This window comes from Sitophilus oryzae, unplaced genomic scaffold, assembly GCF_002938485.1.
Source record: "Sitophilus oryzae breed Bouriz unplaced genomic scaffold, Soryzae_2.0 scaffold_1447_pilon_pilon, whole genome shotgun sequence".
In the NCBI taxonomy this organism is placed as follows: domain Eukaryota; kingdom Metazoa; phylum Arthropoda; class Insecta; order Coleoptera; family Curculionidae; genus Sitophilus; species Sitophilus oryzae.
Window position 1 is genome coordinate 1,089,903 of NW_022146112.1, and position 25,138 is coordinate 1,115,040.

At 32.0% G+C, this 25,138-nt stretch overlaps 1 protein-coding gene across 3 annotated transcripts in view; it reads left to right on the forward strand.

Annotated features, from left to right (window-relative positions):
* LOC115877372 (ATP-binding cassette sub-family G member 4-like) overlaps positions 1–25,138 on the forward strand; it is a 150,956-nt gene that overhangs the window by 30,585 nt on the left and 95,233 nt on the right. For 2 of the 3 annotated variants that reach the window (XM_030893518.1, XM_030893522.1), the window contains exon 1: positions 4,158–4,438. The exons of the other annotated variant lie outside the window; for it this stretch is intronic. In XM_030893518.1, coding sequence (XP_030749378.1) covers positions 4,348–4,438 — 91 coding nt within the window. In that variant the 5' untranslated portion in view covers positions 4,158–4,347. Of the gene's footprint in view, positions 1–4,157; positions 4,439–25,138 lie in introns of those variants that run through there. 3 annotated transcript variants of the gene reach the window in all.

A 25,138-nucleotide genomic window follows, 5' to 3' on the forward strand; every position in this document is an offset into this window, starting at 1 on the left:
AAGTGTTGTCACATTTAGGGAACATTAGGGAACAGTTACCTATCTGCATTTTATTGGTCTTTATCAGGCACAAGAAGGGCCTGGTAACGTAACAACGACGTCACCTAGAACACATTTCCCTTAAAGGAATAAAATGCTCACTGCACTTATTTAAGACTTACACTGTATATGTCACCAGCGACAATTTTAGCGATTATTAATCGTTTGTTGTGTATAGTGAAGTTTGTATAAACTTTATTACAAAATTCAGCTTTGAACTGTAAAAGCCGCAACAATAAGAAAGAGCCAGGAATTACGCTTAAAATAATTTTGTTATTTTTCTGCACTAAACTTTTTTAGCGTTTTTGTTTATTGAATTTCAAAATTATTTTTCTATTATACTAGGATCTGTGCTAACAACCTTTTAATACGTTAAAAGAGCAGCATTCACCATAGGCGTAAGCCACAAATTTATCAAATATAAATAAATAAAAATTATTCATAACTAAATACGTCTAATAAACCTAAAAGTAATTAATACATTAAATTTTGTAATCGTCTGAAGAATAAATATTTATGTGTGTGTGTGTGAGAGAGACAGAAACAATTGAAATTCTTATTTTTATTTAATTTTGCCTTGTTTTATTAACCCTCTTGTACGGCGCTGTTTTAGAGATAAATAAACAATTTTGTCTCGGGTGTTATTGGAAGTTATGACTGGAATATTTTTCTAATAAAAACATGTGCGCCACTGAAGCTTTTTCTCTTCCTAGCAAAATTGTACCTATAGAACGTTTAATGCTGATTAAAAAGTTGTTTCTTGAATTTTGTCGGTTTCAGTCTCCTTGATGAGATAAATGTAATTTTATTAATTCGCCTTAATCCACGTCTATTAGCAACCTTCAAAAAATGTCAATGTCATTAACTGGTCAAAGTGTAGTTCACATTGATTCCTCATAAAAAAAATGAAAAAGTTTTTAAGTTAGAGGTTGTTAAAATTTCAAAAAAGGTATTTTGTAATTATCTTAAATACTTTTACCCTAAAATCTCTCTTTATATATTTTAAAACATTTTTTAAATTTGCTATAGGTAGCACTGAAGATCAGTGTTATAATTTTTAAAACATAAATTTTAATAAAATTTAATAATAACTTAGATTAAATAAATAATTTATTATTTTTACTTTAATTTTACTAATTGTGTTAAATAAAATTGCCTCTAACTCATCATGGAGATCGAAATCGACAAAATATCAAGATAGAACTTTTAATCGGCATTAAACGCCCTAAACAAATTTGCTAACAAGAGAAAAAAGTCAGTGGCGCAAATGTTTTAAAAAAATTCCAGTTACAACTCATCAGCACATCACTGGTGAATCTGTCGACCATTTTTTAGCATCAAAATATGTAACGCTTATATTAACTTTTACCCTCAAAATTTCGTTGGAACCGCTAAAATCACTTGGAAGAAAATTATAATAAATTGGAAAAAAGAGATTTTAACCCCCTGTAGTGAAACAAAACAAAATCGAACCTATGTTAATATAAAAAATAAATCCTATTTTTACGTCAGGAATCTCCCCACAAGAGATGGACATTGGACATGATTTTGAAACACCTTGTAGAATTTGTTAAAAATGTTATAATTTAAAAGTAATCAAATATTTGTAAATTGTAAATTGGGTGATTTTTTTTTAAATAAAACTGTTATATTTTTGGATTTTTCTGAAAAACGGTAAGAGACCACCAAACAAAAGTTCAGATTCATGATCTATGACATGAAACTGGGGTGTAGGTAATATTATACAGGGCGTCCCAATATTCCGTGGACATAGAACTATTACGTATTTTTGGAATCGAAATAAGTTTATTGGGCACAATTTACCTTTATACAAAAGTGCTAGTTATACTTTATATTGAGCGTTTGTCCGATAGAGGGCATCAAACTTTAAAAAAATAGACGCACTTATTCAGATATTTTAAGAACCGATATTCCGATTTGAAAGAGCTTTTGGGTGTCTATATTTTGCTATGTGCTTTATCAATTGGCTTAACAAACATTAAGAAACAGAACGGGAAGGGTGAAAACTACCCCCACCCCTACATAAATTTTAGTATAAATATTTTCAGACTCCACCGATGACAGATTTTCTTTTTCGTAAAATGGTCCCTTTAGTATTTACTACAATTTTTTGTCTCTTCTAAAAAAACCCCATATAGCATAGTTTTTGAGAAATTTTTTTGGAGAATTTATTTTTTCAAAGTAAACCACAAAATATACAGGGAGTTCCAATACTTGGACATAGAACAACTACGTAATTTTTGAATCAAATAAAGTTAATTGCACATACTTGACCTTTACATATACAAAAGTTAGACTGTTGGAGTGCATCAATCAAAAAGTAACCCAAACTTTAATTAATTTAAAATTAATTATTTTTTTAAGCTTTTTATGAAACTTATTGTCGAATATAATTTGTGATACGAATATAAAATTCCATATTTTCGCCAACTAGATTATTAGAGCATAATAGATTTTATATCCCTCCATAGCTTGATGAGACAAAAACATTCTTTGGAAGTCAGCCTCGCAAAATATTTTTTTCGCGTTTTTCACAAGATACAAAAAATATAGTAAATGCTAGAAAGATCAGTTTACAAAAAAATTAGTCGTCGGTTGAGTTGAAAAATATATACTAAAATTTAAGTTGGGGTAGGGGTAGATGGTAGGCTCCATCCTTCCCGTACTTTTTCTTATTTTTTGTGAAAGTTAAATGTCAAAGCACTTGGCAAAATATAGACCCCCAAAATTTTACTCAAATCGGAATGATGGTTGTTAAAATAACTGAAAAAATGTGTTTATTTTTAGTTTGTTTGGGCTTCAAACTTTAAAAATCAGAACACCTCTAAAGCTGCGTCCACACTGCTCGAGAGCAATGAACGAACATCGCGCTACAACAAAGGGACGCTTCGGAGCCATGCGAGCATACTTTGCGGCGATCCGAAGAGCTCGAGCTGTTTGTGTTGTTTGTTAAATTTTTAGTTTGATTTCATTCATAGGATTTGGTATTTACTGCAGGATTATGATACCACCATGATTTTTCTTACTTTGTTTTGTTGAGAATTACAAATATTTGTGTTTTGTTCTTGGATTAATAATATTAAATATACCTTTAATAAAATATAACTCTATATTTATATCGCTTACTTATATTTTAATCTTTGAGAACTTTGTTTATATTTTGGCATACGCCTGGTATTATTTTTGAAATGCTTTGATTGGAACTTTGAATAAATAACCCAAACTGGTATGTGAGTCTCTAGTTGCAAAGAATCTTAATGTTATGGCCAATCTTTATTTAACTCTTTCTTTAACCAGAATACACGTCCTAAAAGTTGTATTTTTCCTTTCTATACGAGGGCCAACCAAGTTAATAAGTCTTTCAAAATCAGTAACGGATATGCGATAAAAAATATTAAAAAACATTTTTTTTTTCAAACATTCGCTGTGCTGGGATTTACTTTTGAAATTATTAGACATCCAACACCGCCTTTTTTCTCTTTGTCTCCTTCGTTTTGCAATAACGATCGCACTAGCAGCCGCTATTAAAAATACTTTGGTATCATCCATGTCCGAATAGCAAGAACGCAAGCACTAAGTACATTACAATGAGGACGTCGTTGCTTGCGAGCCGAAAGATCTTGACAAACACGACAAACAGGAAGCGCAAGCAACGCAAGCACAATCAGAAGCAAGAGCGCGAGCAGGATCACAAGCAATGTGGACGCACCTTAACGGGCATCCGAAGCACTTCCTATATGGAGTTGAATGGTATATCCAATGAACTTATTTTCATTCGAAAAATACGTAGTAGTTCTATGTCCACGGAATATTGGGACACCCTGTATAATAACTACACCCTATAACCTATACAAATTTTTATGAATATATGACGATTTTCAGTTTTCCAATAATTACCAAAAATATAATTGATAATGAAATTACCCTGTGTTATTTAGATTTACTATCCTCTTATGTAGCCCCTTTTTGTATTAGTTGGTTGACCCTCCTTTTAAAGCATCATATTCGTACGGATAGCACTGACCGCCAAGACTGGTCCGATTTTTTCCGCGTTCTATCGCGTGTGCGCGCTGCATCGGTGGAAAATATAGATGCCGCCAATAAGCTGAAGAGCGCATTGTGATGCTTTATTTTGTTTGCCAAGTTTGAAACTGGCTCCAGTTCAGTTGTAGTTGTTTGTTGTTTATTTCTGCACAACACGGACACATCGGTGCGCTGGACCATCATTAGTAAAAGTGTACGTTTTGTCGATTCGCAAACTAAGGTTATTTATGTGATTTTTTTGCCATGGAGAAACAACTGTTAAACTGCTACAAAAAGTCAAGAAACTTGGATATCGAATTCGAAAATGTTTGGCTGAGTGTAAAATGGAAAAATGGTAAGTTTTTCGAATAGTATGAAATTAAAACATAAATAATCAAATAAATAAGTACATATAATAAAACAAATATATCAATAACATACTGCAATAAAAATTCATTGCATTATTTTTTTCATAATTTCTGTATTAGGATAGTTATTTGGAATAATTCTACTAATATGGTAGTTTAAAAATTGTACACAACCTTCGGTATACCCAGACTACCCAGATTTTTTGTCGCTTCTTATTTACATTTTTTACAAAAAAAAACAAAATTTTTCCAATGATACAAAACAGGAAGGCTAGGTAAATAATTGCATGGATAAGATATTGATAGAACTTACTAATTAAAACAGTAAAATAGTATGTTTTATTTGGTTTCCGTTTAGTAATGGCATACTTGCTGCTAACTATGTGTATAAAAATGTTAATTAATTTTTCGAAACCAAACCAAACTACTTAGATATTACGATATTTTTTCTAAAATTAATCTTATTTATTTTTATTCTTCAGTGGTATTTACGATAACGAATCAAAGTTATATGTTTGCTATTAGGATGGAAAATATATAGCATAACTATTTTTTTAAATTTTTATACAAACTTTAAAATAAAAATGTCTTTTTGGTTCTTCTTTAAGATTCTTTAAGAGTATATTTCATGAACTTAATGGGAATTAAATCGTACAAAGGCAAAGTATCCGTAAAAGAAACATAAGTTTTTTTATTTTATTTAATAATACACATTTCATTAACTTCACTTAATCATCTTTGTTACTGTTTCTAATTATTTAGTGTGTTATATTATCCTTTTTGTGCTTGATATCTAAAAGTATTGTTATATTTCCAGTTCTGTTCATAAAATTAATAATAATCTTCTACTTATTAACAATTTTATAAAAAAATAATTCATTATAAAAATAGGTCAATCGGTCTTTTTATAAAAATATTCTTTTTTTTTAGAACTGATGATTACTCGTTATCATTTAGAAATGTTTTATGAGAAAAATAATAATTGCTGGGATAGTAATTTAGAACATAATAAAAGCTAGTCTAACAGAACGATCTGAATTTATTTCTAAAATTCTTTCTGTAGTTTTCAATAGCGACCCTGACCAAATAGATGCCTACGTACTAAGTTGTTTAGGATACTTGCGTTTGAAACCATAGCTGCTGTTTTCTTTTAAGAAGTTATATTAGTGGAAGTTTAGATTTCAAAAATTTTATTAAATTGAATTTTTAATATAAATTAATAGAATTGGAATATATCTCATTCGTTCATTCATTGCCATTATTCGCTGACGAGTATTTGATAGTTTTGATACGCATCAGAAGATGGTTACGCAAGGCGTTTTCTTTCATGAGCTTTCTATGACTGAAACTCCATATTGGTACCATATAGGGTACCGCATACCTCATTAGGTACTTTGTTGCCTCTTTACTTTTTGGTTGTCGTTGTTAACTGAGTTCACAATTCTTCTCCACTGCGTTCTATTGTGCGCCGCTTTCTTCCACTAATTCTGCATGCTTATCCCCTTTAAATAGATATGATAGTTTTCAAGAAAAATATCCCTGTACCTTTTGAGTTGTCCACCTGGTTTCCCTCCTCTACAAGCTCACCGTAAAGAAGATATTTGGCCAGCCCATGTTAAGCAAGATTTACAACAAAATGGGACATAAGAATTAAGAGTTGATATTTTTATTATTTTTGTCATGCACATCTTCTTCTTCTCTTCCCTTGTGCATACTCATCACATATTATATTCACCCTTAATCATTAGTGGAGTACTTCTTCTTCTTCTTCTTCTTCTTTTAGAGATAGAAGGCGTATCGCCTGTTTAGTTCCGGTTTCCTCCTCGTCTAAGCAACTCTTGCGAGGTTTACTGCCAACTGTCTTGCCAACGTTTAGGTGGTCGTCCAGTAGGTCTTCTGCCATGGGGTATGTTGTTGCGAATTATTATGGCCATTCTGTCGGGGCCCATTCTATTGACATGCTGGTTCCATTCTCTTCTTCTCTGCCTTATCCATCTTTAGTGGAGTACAAGAGTGTTATTCTCTGCATGGCAAAATATGGACACTGTTCCGAAACCATAAATGCTGCTTACCGTTCCGGTTTGCGTTTCCCCTAGATTTTTCATTGGAGAATGAGTTGAATGAAAAAAGTATTGCTGACCCTTAAGCACGTGGTTTAAGTATGAAGTTTTACGTTGCGTACCCCAAACTTAAAAGCTCTTCTTCGCTCTCTATCTCAGCTTCAGTCTTCAAGTTTTAAACAAAACCAAACACTTGGTCGTTTGAAACATGTTCGCTCCATAATATTAAATTAAAAAATTCTGTAAATAGGTAATTGATTAAATATTAAGGGGTTTGTCACAAAAATAAAGGTATTTTTGGATAAAGTTGTTTATGCCAATATTAAAGAACTACTCCAAATATTTCCGACAACTTTGCACTAAACTGTTTTTATTTTTTAATGAAGAATATTAGAAGAACATAAAATAGCTAAATGTCAAAGGTTTCGATTTGAAGTACTCTACCTATTTATGGTTTCTGAATGTATTTTTTAATAAACTTGAATAATATTAAATCAATTTATAAAAAAATCAGTAGGGTGAACGATTTCTAAATTTGCAATATGTAATAGCAAACATAAAATTATAAAAAGATTGAACAATACCAAAGAATGTATATCCAGTTATCTTCATCAGCATATTGGATATTAAATTGAAAATTGAGTTTGATCGGATATCAGAATCCGACTTGTTACATAAGATTAGCGAATATCTAGGTAGATACAGAATTTCATGCAAATGATCGTAAGTTGGCAAGCTCGTTATGAATACTGTTATAATTATTATTAACATTTTTTTTTTGAAATACAATATTTATAGAAAAATCCAGCCAACTTTATTTTATTCATTTTATTTGTATGGTATTTGGGTATTTTTCTAGCAATGAGATAGATGACGAATAGGCTAGTCATGCATGCTCCTTTCTTGTTTTGCATGTTCTCGTGTTCAAATTGAACTATTAATTCACATTTAACTGCTTTTTAACATCAAATGAATAGTTTGAATAGGTGTTAATATTTAAATGCGTTTTATACAATAATTATATTGCTTTTTTAACCTCTATCGGCTTAATAAAACACTAATTCACCACAATACACCAAAACACATTGTACATTGTACATTGTACATATTATATGTATTCTTGGGACTATAAGATATAATTAAGAAATAATCCGGCGAAATAGTGTTTTATGTCATGACAATTAACCTTATTATAAACACATTTGAAACTTCATAAAGTAAATTTAATTATATAAATACAGATAAATGCTAAACACCAAACTGATACTTCCATGATTCTTTAATTTCATAATGATGTTCACCGGCAGCTATGCAGTATGAATGGAATTACCAGAAACTTATCTACTAAAATTGTTTATATTTTATGAAAACAAATTATCAACTGGGTCACCTAATACACTTATTTTTACATAGTGTCTTATAAACTTAATTAAAAATATATATTTAATATGTTTGAAATTAGGTATATTAGATATAAAGTTCAAGGAAAATTGGAAGTAGGCAAATATGATTTACCTACTTCGTTTTTTTATAATTTAACGTTTATACTTAAAAATGTTAAGGAATTTCTATAAAAAGCAACAATATATCATGTCGACTAAAAAAATAAGGTATAATTATATTTACCTTTACCTGGAAACTGTTGAAGGTCCTGATTTTGAGTGAAGCCAAGGTAGTGCATTTTATGATTTTATGAGATAAACAAGTTTAAAAGATCATGATTTTTACAGATTCTCATAAGTTTTTTTATTTTACATATAACGCAGTTCCTTAGTATCAATTATCTTGGAATTACCTTGCCTGTAACATAAATTATCCGCCGGAACTAGTTTTTTTATTCAAATTATAAATAATTTGGCCTACTTTACATTGAAAAACCATGAACTCCGATCCTTTAAAATTGTATAAACAAATATGTCCGTGAAGATAATATCACGAATGATTTATGTGAGGCCAAAAAGAGAAAAGAATTAAGAAAATTGCTGTCTATTTCTTAAAATTTTTCAGAAAACATATTTTATTAAACAAGCGTATATTTTTAAGAGTTAATTTATTATCTGTAAGCTAATTTGGGTAGAGATTTGTATACATACATTAAAACTTACGTTTTCAACAATTAGGGATCAGTACTAACACTAATAACTATTTTATTAAAAAAAATATTATTTGATAACCGTGTTGGCCTACCAGTACAGAATTTATAGTTATTTAATGTTATTAGCATATTTAGTTCCTAGGAGATGATGTTTGATATTTCAATTTCTAGTTCATTTTGTACACATTTTTAAATAATTTAAATTATACATACATATATTAATGTGTTGTGTTATGCGTGTTAAGAACATCAGAATAACAGACAAAAACGAAATAATAAGCCTGGTAACAAAATTCTATAGCGACCTACAGGGTGTCCCAGAAATAAGTGCAAATATTTTAAGGGGTGGTAGATCTCGATAAAAGAAACATATTTTCTCTTTATCGTTTTTCAAAAGGGTCCAAAATAACAGAGTTATTTTACTTTGAAAATTTCAAAAAAATGATTTTTTGCTAAAATTGTGAGAACCACTGTATCTTTACTGGATTTTCTTTCTTGTAAATTTAATCTAATACCTATGTTGCCATATTATTAAAAAATTGTGTTTTTGTAACTAAAAACTAAAAAAAAAAATCCAAAAAAGTTTTCAAAAAATTTCGAATTTTCAAATTTTTTTTTCGCGAAAAAAACTTCATAGGCGTGTTTCTGGGGTTGAATTATACTACCAGTTAAAATATTTGCACTTATTTCTGGGACACCCTGTATAAAGCCCCAGAAAACACACACCAAGAAGAAAGACTGCCCCTACTACAAGACGCCGGCGCCGCCCCAGAGTTTCTCGTGGGAGAAGTAGAAAAGGCGCTTCAAGATATGAAAAATGGAAAAGCAGTCGGAAACGACGGAATAACAGCTAAAATACTTAAGTACGCCGGTAGGAGAACTTAGAAAACCTAGCAAATATATACGCCAGCTGTCTAAGTAGAAAATATATACCGCACGACTGGAATAGCGCCAACATAATTCTAATTCTTAAGAATGATAGCAAAGAAGTCATCAGAAACTATAGACCAATAAGCCAACTACCAGTAACATGCAAGTTAATCGCAAAACTAATAAACAACAGAATACAAAACATGCTAGACGCTGCACAACCACGAGAACAAGAAGGCTTTAGAAGTGACTTCAGCACCATTTATCCCATACATGTACCAGCATGTACTAAGAAAAACTATCAGCCGAACAAAAGAATACGACCTTCCACTAGTCATAGCATTTATAGACTTTGAGAAGGCTTTCGACTCGATATATTCTACGGCAATAATAGAAGCCCTAGCGAAACAAGGTATTGACAGGGCTTATATAGATACTCTCGCCAATATATATAAAGAAGACAAAGCAAGAGTATAATGATATATAAAATATCCTCAGGGTTTCCAACGAGGGGTGAACACTTAGGGATTTATGGTGTACACATGAGAGGATTTCCAGGGGATGTACCGAGGATGTAGTGGATGTACCAAGGATGTACTAGAGGATGTAGGGGATGTACCGAGGATGTAGGGGATGTACCGAGGATGTACTAGAGGATGTAGGGGATGTACCGAGAATGTAGGGGATGTACTGAGGATGTACTAGAGGATGTAGGGGATGTACCGAGGATTTACCGGCGATGTATTTCGAATTATTTGGGGCGTAGTTCGCCGAATGCAATGTTTCAAGTCATCCAAATTTGTGGGTTGGCTTTTGAATACTTTTTCCATAAGGTATCCTCTTAAAAAAGTTTTTTTTTCTGATTTTTTTTTTTCACTTTTTAATTTTTAAATAAGAATAACTCCAAAAAGCTTGGATTTGGATACAGCACTTACATGGAAAATATTCAGAATTTTAAAGGCAATTCAAAAATGCAAAAAAATAATAATTAGGTTGCCACGAGGGTTGCCATTTAAAAATGTTTTGAACAAAGCATTTTTGAGACGCTCTGTATAATATTCAGTTTTTGCATAATCTGCCCCGGAAAAAATAAAAATGACGTGGCCGAGCGATTTCCAAAAAAAATGTGGTTCTCGAGATGTTGATATTTATTCATTATTTTACAACCACCCTGTACGAAATCTAATAGGTTCGAATATCGATATTGAGAATATAGATAGATATAGATATTGACGATATAAAGTAACTATTTATAAAGCGATATATCGGTATCTGTTATATCGATAGCTATATCGATACTTGTGGACGAATATATCGTTACTCGGTTTTCACGTATGTGAATCAGCTTGTGCACACCCGTTTTTCTCAATGAATTTATTAAATAAACGCTGCACAAGCCGATTTGCACAAATTTCATGGGAGTGAAAATGGACCTTTATTTGATGCGTCGATAAAAATATCGATACTTAAGACTTTGTGACTCCCCCCTACTCATAACCTCAAAATGTATGTATAAGTTTATGCAAAAATGTGTTTGGCATGTGTATTCATATTGTATTGCATAGTGACGGAAGCGTTGTGAATTAAAGGTAAGTGTGTGTAAATAATTATTATTGTACCCTCTATACGTCAAAAACGAAGTTCATAAATGCGAATGCCTTAAAGGTCCATTTAAAAACTTGCCTTTTGCCGATACCGGACGCATTTATACATTCCGTACATGTATACGGCACCTAGCACAAGCCCATTGGTCAGATTTGAATTTTAAACCAATTAAACTCCGAGTGCCATACGCGAGTATGGAATGTAAGACAGTGACATGCGCAATTACGGAATGTACCTGGTAATTATGTCTGCAGCAGAAAGTAATGCGTGGCTGTGCTATTCTTGCAAGAGTATCTGTGGCTCCGTGACTGAGGTCATCGCTTCGTAAACGAGAGGTGCGTGGTTCAAATCTCAGGCCGGACCATCACTTTTTTATTTTTTTTACAACTGTTTTTATTTTTTTTAAAAAAGCTGTAAATATTTAATAGCAATTAAAATACGGATTGCGTTGGTTTCACTCTTCGACAAAAATACTAGGTGTCAACTATATTACTGCCAATAAATTGTACAGGTTTGAGAAATTTTGTGTATTGTTAGTTTGTCTATTTTATATATAATAAAGCTCGTAATAAAGTGGGAGATGGGCTCTCACATAAATAACAATTAAGTAGTAATTCCGGTTTCTTCGGAAGTAAAGTAACCTTAATTTTGTTATTTTAAATAAAAAAAAAACACCCTGTAAATTTTTATATCTTACTAGTAAATGTAAGTCGAAATCGTGCTTCACCTTTTTTTTGATAGTTGTAATAGTTTCGGAGATAATAGCGTTCAAAATTTTAACTTTCTTTTTACCATTCAAATAAAATTTTAAAGAAATATATACAGTGTGTCCAAGATAAGTATATCTCGAAAAGTATTTTAGATACGTAAAACGGTCCATCACGAAAATTATTCTAAATTGAAAATAGAATAATAATATTAGGTTTTTAGGAGGTTTCCATTGAAAGTTTTTTTTTTGAGAATATTTACCAAGTTCGATTTTCGGGTACAGGCTGTATAACTTGAATTCTTAAATCTCTACAATTTTTTTATAAAAAAGTTCGATTGGCTAATGTTATCGTTGCCCCCTGATATAGTTAAAAAACTGGAAAAGGTATTTTAATCGCTACCTACCATGAGAAATGAACTCGTACTAAAACGAGTCTCAAAACTTGGGGTGCTTGAGAAATGTGAGTTTTGGATGAGATTTTATGAGTGGGCTCTATATTGTGGACTTCGTTTCCAAATATATCTTAATCTGCTAAATGTAAACCTCGATGTAAACTACAGGTACATATTTTTTATGTACGTCTATCATATAATATGGACCTTCATAAAAGTGTTGCAATACAATTTTGCACTAAAATAAACGGGGGAGATAATATTCTGGGACTTTCAAATTTACAGGGGATTTCCTATAGACGGTCTGCCGTTGCAATACCCGGTATTCTGATTGATATCTATACCTATATGATTGATAATAATATGAATAAGAACTAAAAGGATGTACCGGGGATGTACCGAGGATGTAGTGGATGTACAGAGGATGTAGGGGATGTACCGAGGATGTACCGGGGATGTAGTGGATGTACCGAGGATGTAGGGGATGTACTAGGGGATGTACGAAGATGTAGGGGATGTACCGAGGATGTACTGGAGGATGTAGGGGATGTACTAAGGATAGAGGATGTAGGTGTACACTTTTTGCCCTATGTGTTTACCCCTCGGTTTCCAACTGGTAAAGGAGTACGACAGGGAGGAGACGCGATATCCCCAAAGCTGTTTACAGCAACACTAGAAGAACTCTTCCGTCAACTGAACTGGACCAACAAAGGATTAAAAATAAATGGACAATATCGTAACCATCTAAGATTCGCTGATGACATAGTCTTAATTGCTAACAGTCCTGAAGAACTACAAGCACAAATTAACGAATTAAATACAGCCAGAAATAATGTAGGGCTTAAAATGAATTTGGCAAAAACTAAAGTAATGTAAAACGAACTAGTAGACAGAAAAGACATTCTAGTAAATAAAATAACACTGGAAATAGTAGAAGCATATAATAGTAGTAATAGTAGAAGGAATAAGTAGAAGAATATTTGGGACAACTAATACACAGCTCGGGATCTCTACTATCAGAAGTCAACAGAACAATAATTATGTTAGCATGAAGCCCTTATTCTGGAAGAAACTCAATCATATTCAAATCTAGAATGCCACATTATCTAAGAAGAAAACATTCCATCAATGTGTACCAATGTAAGTCATTACATATGCATGCGAAACCTGGATTCTTAAAACGGACATTATAAGGAAACTACAAGTCACACAACGCTCAATGGAACGAAATATGCCGGGAATAACCAAGAGAAACTGTAAAAGAATAGACGACACAAAACCCAGGTAATAGATGTCATCAACAGAATAAAAGCTCTCAAGTGACAATAGGCAGGACATCTGGAAAGAAGGACGGAACAGATGGACCACAACAATTACAGCATGGTATCCACGAGGAATTATGAGACCTAGAAGAAGACAAAACCTGAGATGGGACCATGATATTAGGAAATTTTGCGTTGAAAAACGCTTACTTTAATAGGTACTTGGCTGATAAAAAATATTATCGTTATTCTGAATACGTTTAGTTCTGAAAACAAACACTGTTCAGTGTTCTTTTGGTCAAACATTGTTGTCAATCCCTGATTTAGATGAACTATTCTTTATTGAGTTTCTAATTTTTTTATGTGTTTCTAAATGCAGTTTCTAGTTGTGTTTTTTTCGATACTCACGTGGTATTTATAATGACCATAGTTGGTGACACTAAATCTTCCAAACGGTATTCTACTCTAAGCTTATATTATATCGGCTGCTATTTTATATAAAATTATATTTTAGTTTGTTTATGAATGAAATGTGTTTCATCATTTCAATCAATCTGGTGTTTCAAACTGTAATTCACAGATCGGAAAGACATTTTTTTTGGTTGAAACCTAAGAGAATGTGTTTTAAACTGATTTATAAATTTTTTATAAATATTTGTGAGTATTATAACGAGTGTTATAATAAGCTTAAGCTCAATGTATGCTTACTGTTGTGATTAATAGATTTGTTTATATTCAGGAACTAAACATCTATTTTATCAAAGTGAAGGGAATATGTATTTATAATTTTGAGATAATAATCACAAAATGTTTAAAATAATTTATTATTACACCGATAAAAAGAAAAGAGGTTAGAACAAGTTAGTAACCTCTTCTTTTTATTGAACATGACCTAAATAGATTAGTCAATTGGCGGTTATAAATAAGGACAAGCAAAGGCCTCTAATTTAACTAATTTATTTCTTTTAATTGGTATTTTCCATAAAAACAGAGTTCTTGAAGAGAGAATAATGAATAACGCGAAAACTTCTGTTTTACCTTATTCTTATTTACATATCTATATATTATATTTAACTAAAAATATATTTTAGTTTGGTAAATAATTTTTCTTGATATTTTTGAATACATATATAATAGGTACAATCTTTAATTTAAGGTATATTCAATCTAGTTGCATCTGTTTTTTGAGAGACATACTTAATTGGCGAATACATTTTTAAAACGCCTTTGAAGTGGATTGGGCATAAAACAATAAGGAGTAAATTTTAATAATGCAAAAATTATAATGGAAGAACCGATAAACTTAAAGACATGTTTTTAATTCAATGTAATATAAATAATAAAAAAAACGTAATTCTCTGCCATCTATAGTTAAGTTAAGTCCCATACTATACAGTGATACGTCCATGCATCCATGCACGCACTATGATGCGGTTGATGCGATGTGTCGTTATGGTTCATCGATGTGATTCGTTACTTCGTTTGAAATTTCATCCATTCTTTTCATTATATTTCCTTTAATGTTTCGCCCAAAACCCGACATTACGTCGTTTTAACAGAATGGTTTATAGTAGACGCATCTGCCAAACACTTAGAAGCCACTAACAAGCTGATTTCCGTTTGGGTTCAACAAAGTTGTGTTTTCAAAAATAACTTTTTTATTGTGTAGATTTATTTTCCAGCGGCGAAAGGCACATACTTTTTTCAAGAAAAAATAATATTCTTGTTTATCTAGATCATTTAAAGTAGTATTATATTGAATATTCATAAAATTGTATTGTAAAATATTTAAATACCAACCTTATAAGTAAGACAGAATAAATGCATAATTATTGAGAGTAAATATCTGTAATTATACGTATTACTATTCTTTATTAAATTAATTGAAATAAAAAAGTAAGACGCAGTACACCGTAAATCAGTAAACAAAAACCCTCGCAAAATCCCTAAGAGCGAGCACACACGGGTCGTTTCGAACTAGAACCGGAAGAGTCTTGAACTTGGAATGAATCTCCCTCCGCTCTACTTCCTATGTAAATAATAGTAGGGCCACGAACGGGTCGTTTAGCGGTCGACGCGGAGTGGAAGTGATTGATACTATTATTTACCTATGAAGGTAGAGTGGTACGATTCTGGAGAAGTAAGTTAAGAAGCTCTTAACTCACGCAATTTGAGTGTGTTAAGAGCTTCTTAACTCACGCATTTTCATTACCGCACTCCTTGTGTAGATGACTACCAAAGAGAAAAAGATACTTTGTAAAACATTTATTTTGCACTAAATACCTACTAAATACAAATAAGATGCTCTATTGATAATAATTATAAAAACATGAAAACATATTATTATTATAAATATATTATTATAAATGTTAATGATACAGTTTGAACAATCTTTCAAATAAATGCCTGATCAAGCATATACAGGGTGCTACAAATTCAAGGTACGAGCATTGGTATCTCGGAAACCGTAAGAGATACGAAGATGGTTAAATTGGAGCAAAGTTGCTCCTTGGGATGTTCACCAAGATGCCATCAAAAAAGTTATAAAAATTTCAAAGATTGCCGAGTTTTTTGGAAAAAACGGATTTTTTTGAAAATAATTTTTATTTTTTCCTGGCGTTACTTTTTAGGAAATTAAAAAACTAATTGCACATTCTCATTGCCACTTTATTAAGGCTATTTGGTAGTATTTTTAGATTTTTAAATTAGCTGATAATTTGTGAGATATAGTGGCCAACTTAATTTTTTTAAATACGGACCTGCATTTTTATTTCAGATTTTGAAAGAACTCGGTCTCCTGAATACAATGATATGCCACACTTAACATTTTTTTTGTTTCGGACATTTGAACATAATTTATTTAAACTAATTTCAAGTCCGGCTCTGTTTTTTTTTTAAAGATTTAATCTATTCATCGTTACAATATTGTAAATCTTTCAAACTTAACAATGAGGTGGGGTAAAACACTGAATACGAATCAATTGAATAAAATCAAATGCAATAACTAAAGGGGTATTACTTGGCGTCATTTGTAAAAGTGAAATCAATACATTTCAACATTTACAATAAAGAGTACAAAATGCATTCGGAACTATAACAAGACGTTATGTTCAAAGAGCTATAAATAAGATTGAACAAAAAATAAATTTGTGCATTAGGAAGGGTGGTAACCATAGGTGGTAACCTTTTCAAACATGTAGAGCATTAGATACTAGTTTATAGAAGTTGATTTATTTATAGCAACTACGATTAATATTATGAATATTATTAGATCATATACTGAGATTCCAAATTCACAATAAAAAAAGTTAAAACTAATATCTTTAAATTGTTGACCTGGATAATATTTATTTGAATCTTTGAATTGGCTCGATTTTCCTTATTCAATGTTAATTAGCGCCGTCAATATTGTTGCGATGAATATAATAAAATTAAATAATTTAAAAAAACCAGAGTCGTACTTGAAATTATTTTAAATAATAATTAACTAGTTTTGTTGTTATTAAGATACCCAAAACAAAAAAAAGTATCAAGTGTGGCATATCATTATACTCAGGAGACTGAGTTCTTTTAAAAACTCAAATAAAAAATGCAGGTCCGTATTTTAAAAAAATAAGTTGATCTCTGTATCTCACAAATTATCAGCTAATTTGAAAATCTAAAAGTACTATCAGATAGCCCTAATAAAGTGGCTATGAGAATATATGTAATTAGTTTTTTGATTTTCTAAAAAGTAACGACAGGAAAAAATAAAATTGATTTTCCAAAAATCCGTTTTTAACTCAACACAACAAACTCAGCAATCCTTGAAATTTTTAAAACTTTTTTGATGGCATCTTGGTGAACATCTCAAGGCGCGACTTTGCCCCAATTTAACTATCTTCGTATCTATTACGGTTTCCGAGATACCAATGCTCGTACCTCGAATTTGTAGTACCCTGTATATTCATTTTAATAGATATCATAGTATGTATCATTGAATAGAAAGCCCAAAGAGACGAAGGCTATAAGTAGCGGATAAATTGGAAAAATATGTTATGAGTACCTTTTCATTTCCATAGTTGTGTACTTTTTTTCGATGCACCATTTTTCAAACTTAGAGTAGCTATATTCATACTTCTGTTTCGATCTTGCTGGAAGCAATCCAGAAATGGCTCTGAATGCCTCTTCTTCAATGTCAGAGGGAATACTTTCCGAATCGCTCATTTTTTAAACTATTGATATCAATATTATTTACTGTCATATTGACATTGCCATGCATGGTGTTATTTGAACAAAGGTATTAAGTTAATTGATTTTTAGGATAGGTATATAGTTAAGTACAATAATTTTTAAAATTCATTGTGTGTTTTTATAGTTAGACGTAGATAAAATATTATACAATACACGAGTTAACTCCATAAGATAAATTTTCACACGCGTATCTTAATGATGCTGTTAATCACTTGTATCGTAAACATCTGTAACATGAGATTATAATGCACAGCATCGTAAGATGCGGAGAGATCTTTTGCGGAGAGATCGAACACTGCGCCCAACCAAACCCCGCTCAAAACCATCTTCGATATTTTGTGTAAGATTAAGGATTTGTGCTGTGTAATTTTTATTTCGTCTAAATCCAGATTGTTGTGGCTCGACATTTTGGGAATCTGCTGCTGCACTAAACAGTTATTTTAGAGTTTCAGAAGCCAATCCATAGTCGCAGGTTCAAAATATTTTTATCTGTTCCACAAAAAGGCCATCAAGGGTGTCTTGCCGGTTTTGCACTTTTTAGTAGTAGCTCTCAGTTCCTCCAAAGTATACTTAGTGGACGGAACATTTGTTTCAGGGTATTATCGGACTTTGTTTATTTTATCCTTTCTTCTATCAGTTGCATCTGACCGGGGCGACTTCATTTGAAGTAACACTTGGTATTACTATGGGCGCAGTAGGATCATTACTGAGTCGCTTGAGCAGTTACCAAGCCGTTCTGCTGCTTTTGGACATGTCAATACTCTCCAACATATCAATCCAACGATTTTGTTTGGTTTTCGCCATTTCCTGAGATGATGCCAATCCTGATTCTACTGTATCCCTACTAAACGGGCTATCATCAGCCTAAAGTATTAGCGAAGTTAGATATGTTAGATGATATTAATGTTTGAATGGGTGGAGGTCTGGAGATCAGATCTGTGTTTCTGTTATTCCAAGGCAAGGATGTAAAATTGATTGGGACTGGTATACGCCTGTTGGAGATCGGATATCTAATAAATGAGGACGCGGCACTAAATCCACTCGACTAAGACTTATTGGAAGATTTTGGTACATAGAATTAAATATAGCCATCAGACCGGTCGGCACACTGCTTCGGACCGGTTGACTATTCATTTATTTCTATGTATACCGAAACCAGTCGAGTCGAGTCGATTCAGCGTGCATCCTTCTGAATCGTCGATGTGGACACAAGTTCGTAGTCCATTATAAAAAGAAGGAGGCGTTAATTTAAAATACTTTTATTTCATCTACCATACTAAACCACTAGAAATATTTATCACTTACGCAACCATTTTTTAGCGCTAATTTAAATTTTTGGATTTTATTGACTTTGAACAAAAATATTTTATTAGTTAATAAAACCGAATGTTTAAACGGAACTAATGATTTTGGCAGTTATGACTTGCCAAATCAAATTTAAAATTCCGTAATTTTAGAATCTTTGTTCTGTATCCAATGTGTGGCCTATTATGTTAATTTTAATGTATTGTAAAATTTCCGCTTTCCCTACTGGTTTCAGTCAGCCATTACGACAGACATTGTACAGCTTAACAAATATTAAATATTTATTTGTCTTGACCTTGCATATATTAATAATTTAGGTAGTTTTGAATATCAATGACCATAAATAATTATGCTAAAATATTTTGGTGTCTTAGTAATACTAGTTAGAACTTAAAAGCACACATTTTGATATATGATTGAATACCAGTACTAGTTTATAGACACATATACTACTCATGTATAAATTAGTATTCGTTCATTAGTATTAGTTTCAGCATTATTTTAGTTTTATTAATCAATAGCAAAGGAAATAACCAAAGAATAATGATTTAAAATAGGCATACCGTCTCAGATAAATCACTTAACGCTTCAATCTTTCATTTTCATTGGAAGCAAAAAAATAAAACATAATATTTAAACTAATTAAAGCACTTTAACACTACATGAATAATAATTATTCATATACGGGGTCTTTTTGTTAATTCTTGAATTTGAAATTTCTTGATAATATGGCAACCTAGGTAGTAGATTAAATTCACAAGAAAGAAAACCCAGAAAAGATCCAGTGGTTCTCAAAATTTGACCAAAAAATTATTTCTTTTTGGAAATTTTGAAAGTAAAATAACTCGGTTATTTTGGACGCATTTGAAAAACGGTAAAGAGAAAATATGTTTCTTTTATCGAGATCTACCAGCCCTGGAAATATTTACACTTATTTAAGACTCACACTGAATAGTAAAATTAATAAATTACTATACTCGTATAAATTGTCCGAATGATATATTCTGTTTCCAAGTTCCATTATGGATTTTTACGAAACAAATATTCTGATAATAAGTAATAAGTATTAAAATATAAGATTTATTAAAAATCAAGTTTGACTGTAGCAGTACACTATTAAAGAGTTCCCACTTATTTCTTAGATTTGATGTATTGTGTCTATACATATGTAAATAATCTATATTACACTTTAATTTGAGCTCTATTATGTCTAACCATGATGTTGTCAAGTCCATTGTCAGCAGTGATTGCGGTTGCAAATAAACATGGGTATATATTGAAATTTGGTTAAATATTTTTTTTGCATCCGGTATATATCCAATGGGTAAATAAAGGGTACATTGAATTTGGGGTAATAGGTGCTATAACCGGGTGTTGCATCGTCGAGCGGGACATAGGAAATCCCATGTAAATTTTAATGGGGTCAATTATTGACTTCCCTAATTATTTTAAAGAATAATTCTATTTAGGTTTATTGAAGAGCACTAAAACCCACATTCAAAAGAATAACTTTAGATATTTGTGATTAGTCCGTTAACGAGTTATCGCTGATTTCTTTTTAAAAATTTTCCTTTCTTATGGCCCTGTATTTACTTATGAGCTCCAGTCAAGGTAAAAGATAACTGTCAAATGAAGTTGTCATTTCAGAAACTTATCTATTTAGTGCTTTATTATTATTATTAAAAACTCATACCTACATCGAAAATATTAGCCATGAATTACACTACCGAAGAAAAAGTATTGATGATTAAATGATATTATCAAGGAAATAGTTATCAAAAGGTGTCGGACATGTTTGCTGCTCTGTATCCGAATAGACCGATACCTGGAAAATCTACAATCGCAAGGAATATCCAGAGATTTGAGACCAAAGGTACCCTAATAAATAACTGCAGATGTGAAGCAAAGCAGGAACAAAGAGAAGATGCAAGAAATGATACCGACTTGGAAGTTTTATTGTGCGTGGAAGAGAACGATGGAAAGATCAGCACAAGAAAACTTGAGGATGAAATAGGAATAGATCACACTACAGCGTTTCGAATTTTGAAACGACATAAATACTATTCCTTCAAATATGAAAAGCACCAAGAGCTACGAGATGGGGACGAAATACGGCAGCAGGCGTTTTGTTTTGATATGATGAAAAGAGCAAACACGGATAGGGAATTTTTTAAAAACATATGTTTCACTGACGAATGCACGTTTACCTTAAATAATGAACCCAATGTTCAAAATTATCGATATTGGAACAAAGAAAACCAACACAGGTTTGTCGAAACAAGGACGCAATATCCACAGAAAGTAAATGTTTGGGCAGGGATATTCGGACATAATATTATCGGGCCATTATTTCTTACGCGAAATTTAAATGCAGAATATTATTTGGAACTACTCGAAAATCATATTTTACCTGCTTTACATGATGTCGATAGGGAAAATCAGGAAGTTTGGTACCAAATGGATGGCTGCCCGGCACATAGTACCCTGGCTGTTCGGGAATATTTAGACAATAGTTTTAACGGAAACGTTATTGGCCTAAATCATACAGTAAATTGGCCAGCAAGGTCTCCTGATATTTCGCCAAATGATTTCTTTCTCTGGGGCCATTTAAAAAACAGGATATTCAAGGATAAAAAATACCCAAATCTAGACGAGTTAAAAAATGCTATTTCTGCCGAATACAATAGAATTTCAGTTTACCAACTAGCGAATGTAAGAAGAGAATTTTATGATCGCCTGGGTTATTGTCTAGCAGTTGATGGAGGAATATTTGAACATCTTAAATCCTAAAGTTCTAACAATTTAATAGTGCCCAAATTAATAAGTTATTGAATATTGTAATAATACTACAATTAACCTTGTAATTGATTACTTTATTTTACTTTAATTCATATTAATTTGTATTTATAAATACATCTTTAAGATTTCCGATGTAGGAATGAGTTTTCAGTAATAATAAAGCACTGAATAAGTAAATTTCTTCAACTTCATTTGACAGTTATCTTTTACCTTGATTGGTGCTCATAAGTAAATACAGGGCCATAAGAAAGGAGAAATATTTAAAAAGATATCGGCGATAACTTGTAAACGAGCTAATCAAAAATATCTAAAGTTATTCTTTTGAATGTGGGTTTTAGTGCTATTCAATAAACCTGAATAGAATTATTCTCTAATATAATTAGGGAAGCCAATAATTGACCCAATTCAAATTTACATGGGATCTCCTATGTCTCGTCCGACGATGCAACACCCGGTATATCCGGTATTATACACAAGCAGGTTTATTTTGTTAACTTAATATACTATAATCAATTCTAACAACAATTTGTTGTTATCTTACCCCACAAAGTACTAGTACTAGTAAAAAACAATAGTACAATAGCCTTAATCTTAATTGTATCGAAAATACAGCACAACGCCGACAGTTCGATTTAGGTTAGGTGAATAATCATACTGACACTGATTTTTAACAAAGTATTGCAATATGACATGGACCAATGACTAAAGAATATAAGGACATGTAACGCCCATATCCGGGCTGCAGCAGAATTTGTGACCTTAGACACCTTTTCTTTTGGTGGCAAACAATGAATCATCAGCTGGTCACCAACAACAATTTTAGCAATTTTTTAATAGTTCAGGTGTAGTGAACTTTGTATAAACTGTATTACAATGCTGATTAGTTGTTCAGCTTTCAAATGTAAAAGCAGCAGTGACAAGAAAGAGCCAGGAGTTACGTTTCATAGGTAAATAAACAGTCCGCTCCACCTTTTTAGCGTTTTCTTAAGTTTTCTTATTGAATTCGATCGTTATTTTTCTATTATATGTACTTGATGTGTGCTATACGTCTATACTTGTTTTGTACCTTTTGTTAACATTTTAATACGTTTTTTTCGTAATTAATTAGTATGATGCCACCACCTACCCCATGGGCGTAGTCAAAACATTTATCAAAAATATAAATATCCCTTCAACTAGCTAAGTTAAGAAAAAAATATGGTCACGGCACTGTTTGGTGCCATGGTAACAATTTGCTCTAGGGTGTTATTTGTCCTTGAATTCTTTAGTCATTGACATGGACAGATATATTACAGCGCTTGACGTTTAAAGTCATAGCACAGATAACACATAATCCAGATGGCCATTGCTTACGGAACAGCATGTTTTCGATGAGACAGTTCCCTATTAATGACACAGAGGGCGCCTATAGCCAAATCTAATAATATTTTTAAAACGAACGAATTTCGAGCCACACCACGGCCACGCGATGTGAAGCGACGTAGCCGGTTGTTCATATTTATAAGCAAATTCCCGGTCAAACCCAGGAAAATGTATATTCGGACTTTAATACTATACAATTGGATATGAAAATACTAGTCGCAGTGGATGTTTGAAAGTCAGAATTTCTAGATGAATATATATGCTATTTATAGCCATGAATTTATAATTTAGATTTTATTTTTATTATTTGTCTCTTAATATTCATTAGCTGAAAATAAGGGTAAAGGTTATCTATATAGTAATAAATAAAATTTGGCACATAGGTTCCTTAAGTGATGTAAATGAGCACTAAGAAGGGATTTTTTGAAAATTCGACCGCTAAGGGGGTGAAATTAGGGATGAAAAGCTGCATAAAAATTTGTTAAAATCTGGTTTAAGAGTATGAAATTTTTCACGAGTGCTCCTTGACTGACGTAATTGAACACTAAGGGGCAATTTTTGGAAATTCGCTCGTTAAGGGGGTGATATGGGGGGTACTTTTGTATACAAAAAAAAGCATGTCCTAGGACTACGAAATTTTGCACAGAGGTGCCTTAAGTAGCGTAACTTAACAGTTCGATTATACAAAGCGATTTTAGGAAATTCTTCTACTAAGGGGTGAAACTGGGGGTGAAATTTTGTATACTTTTTTAAAATTAGTCCGAGGAGTTTGAAATTTGGAAATTGTTAATTAAGCGACGAAAGTGAGTACTCAGAAACGAATTTTGGACATTCATCCCCTAAGAAATAAGGGATGAAAATTGGTATAAAAATTTGTCAAAATCGGTTTTAGAAGTATGAAATTCTGCGTAGACGTTCCTTATGTAACTTAATTTAGCACTAAGAGGCAATTTTAGGAAATTTTCCCTCTAAGGGGGTGAAATGAAGGGTGAACGTTCTGAAAAAAAATCTGTCCTAGAAGTATGAAAATTTGCACAGAGGTTCATCAAGTGATGAAAGTTATACTCAGAAGCGAATTTTGGGCATTCATCCCTTAAGAAATAAGGGATGAAAATATGTACAAAAATTTGTTAAAATCGGTTTTAGAAGTATAAAATTGTTCGCAGACGTTCCTTATATAAGGTAATTTAGCACTAAGAAGCAATTTTTCGAAATTTTCCCTCTAAGGGGGTGAAATGAGGGGTGAACTTTCTGAAAAAAATCTGTCCTAGAAGTATGAAAATTTGCACAGAGGTTCCTCAAGTGATGAAATGAGTACTCAGAAGCGAATTTTAGGCATTCGCCCCATAAGAATTAAGGGATGAAAATTTGTACAAAAATTCATTAAAATCGGTTTTGGAAGTATGAAATTTTGCGCAGACGTTCCTTATGTAACGTAATTTAGCACTCAGGAACAATTTTTGGAAATTCGCCCTCTAACGGGGTGAAATGAGGTGTGGACGTTCTGAAAAAAAAATTGCTTGTTATTGCTAAATTACGTTACATAAGGAACAAACAGAATTTCATACTTCTAAACCCGATTTTAACAAATGTTTGTACAAATTTTCATCCCTTATTTCACTCTCTTAGGAGATGAATGTCCAAAATCCACCTGTACAAAATTCCACACTCGTAGGACTGTTAGTTTTAACTAACAATTTATTAAAGTGCAACTATATAAAAATTATACAGGGTGGCGCCTCTCATACGACTCGGAGGCTCCAAGGAGAACGACCAGTTCGTATTGAAATGAAATTTTGTGAGCATATGTAAGTTAATTCTGCGCACGAGTTCTACAGGGTGTCCCCAAAAAAAGTTACACATCAAATTTGTGTTTTTTTTGTAACGGAATACCCCCTTTATTAACTAATTTTTAGATTCTAAGAGAAAAATAGAGGTGTGTTTTATTAGGGAAGTATATGACTGAAATGTAAGTGTGCGAACACAGTGCAAGCA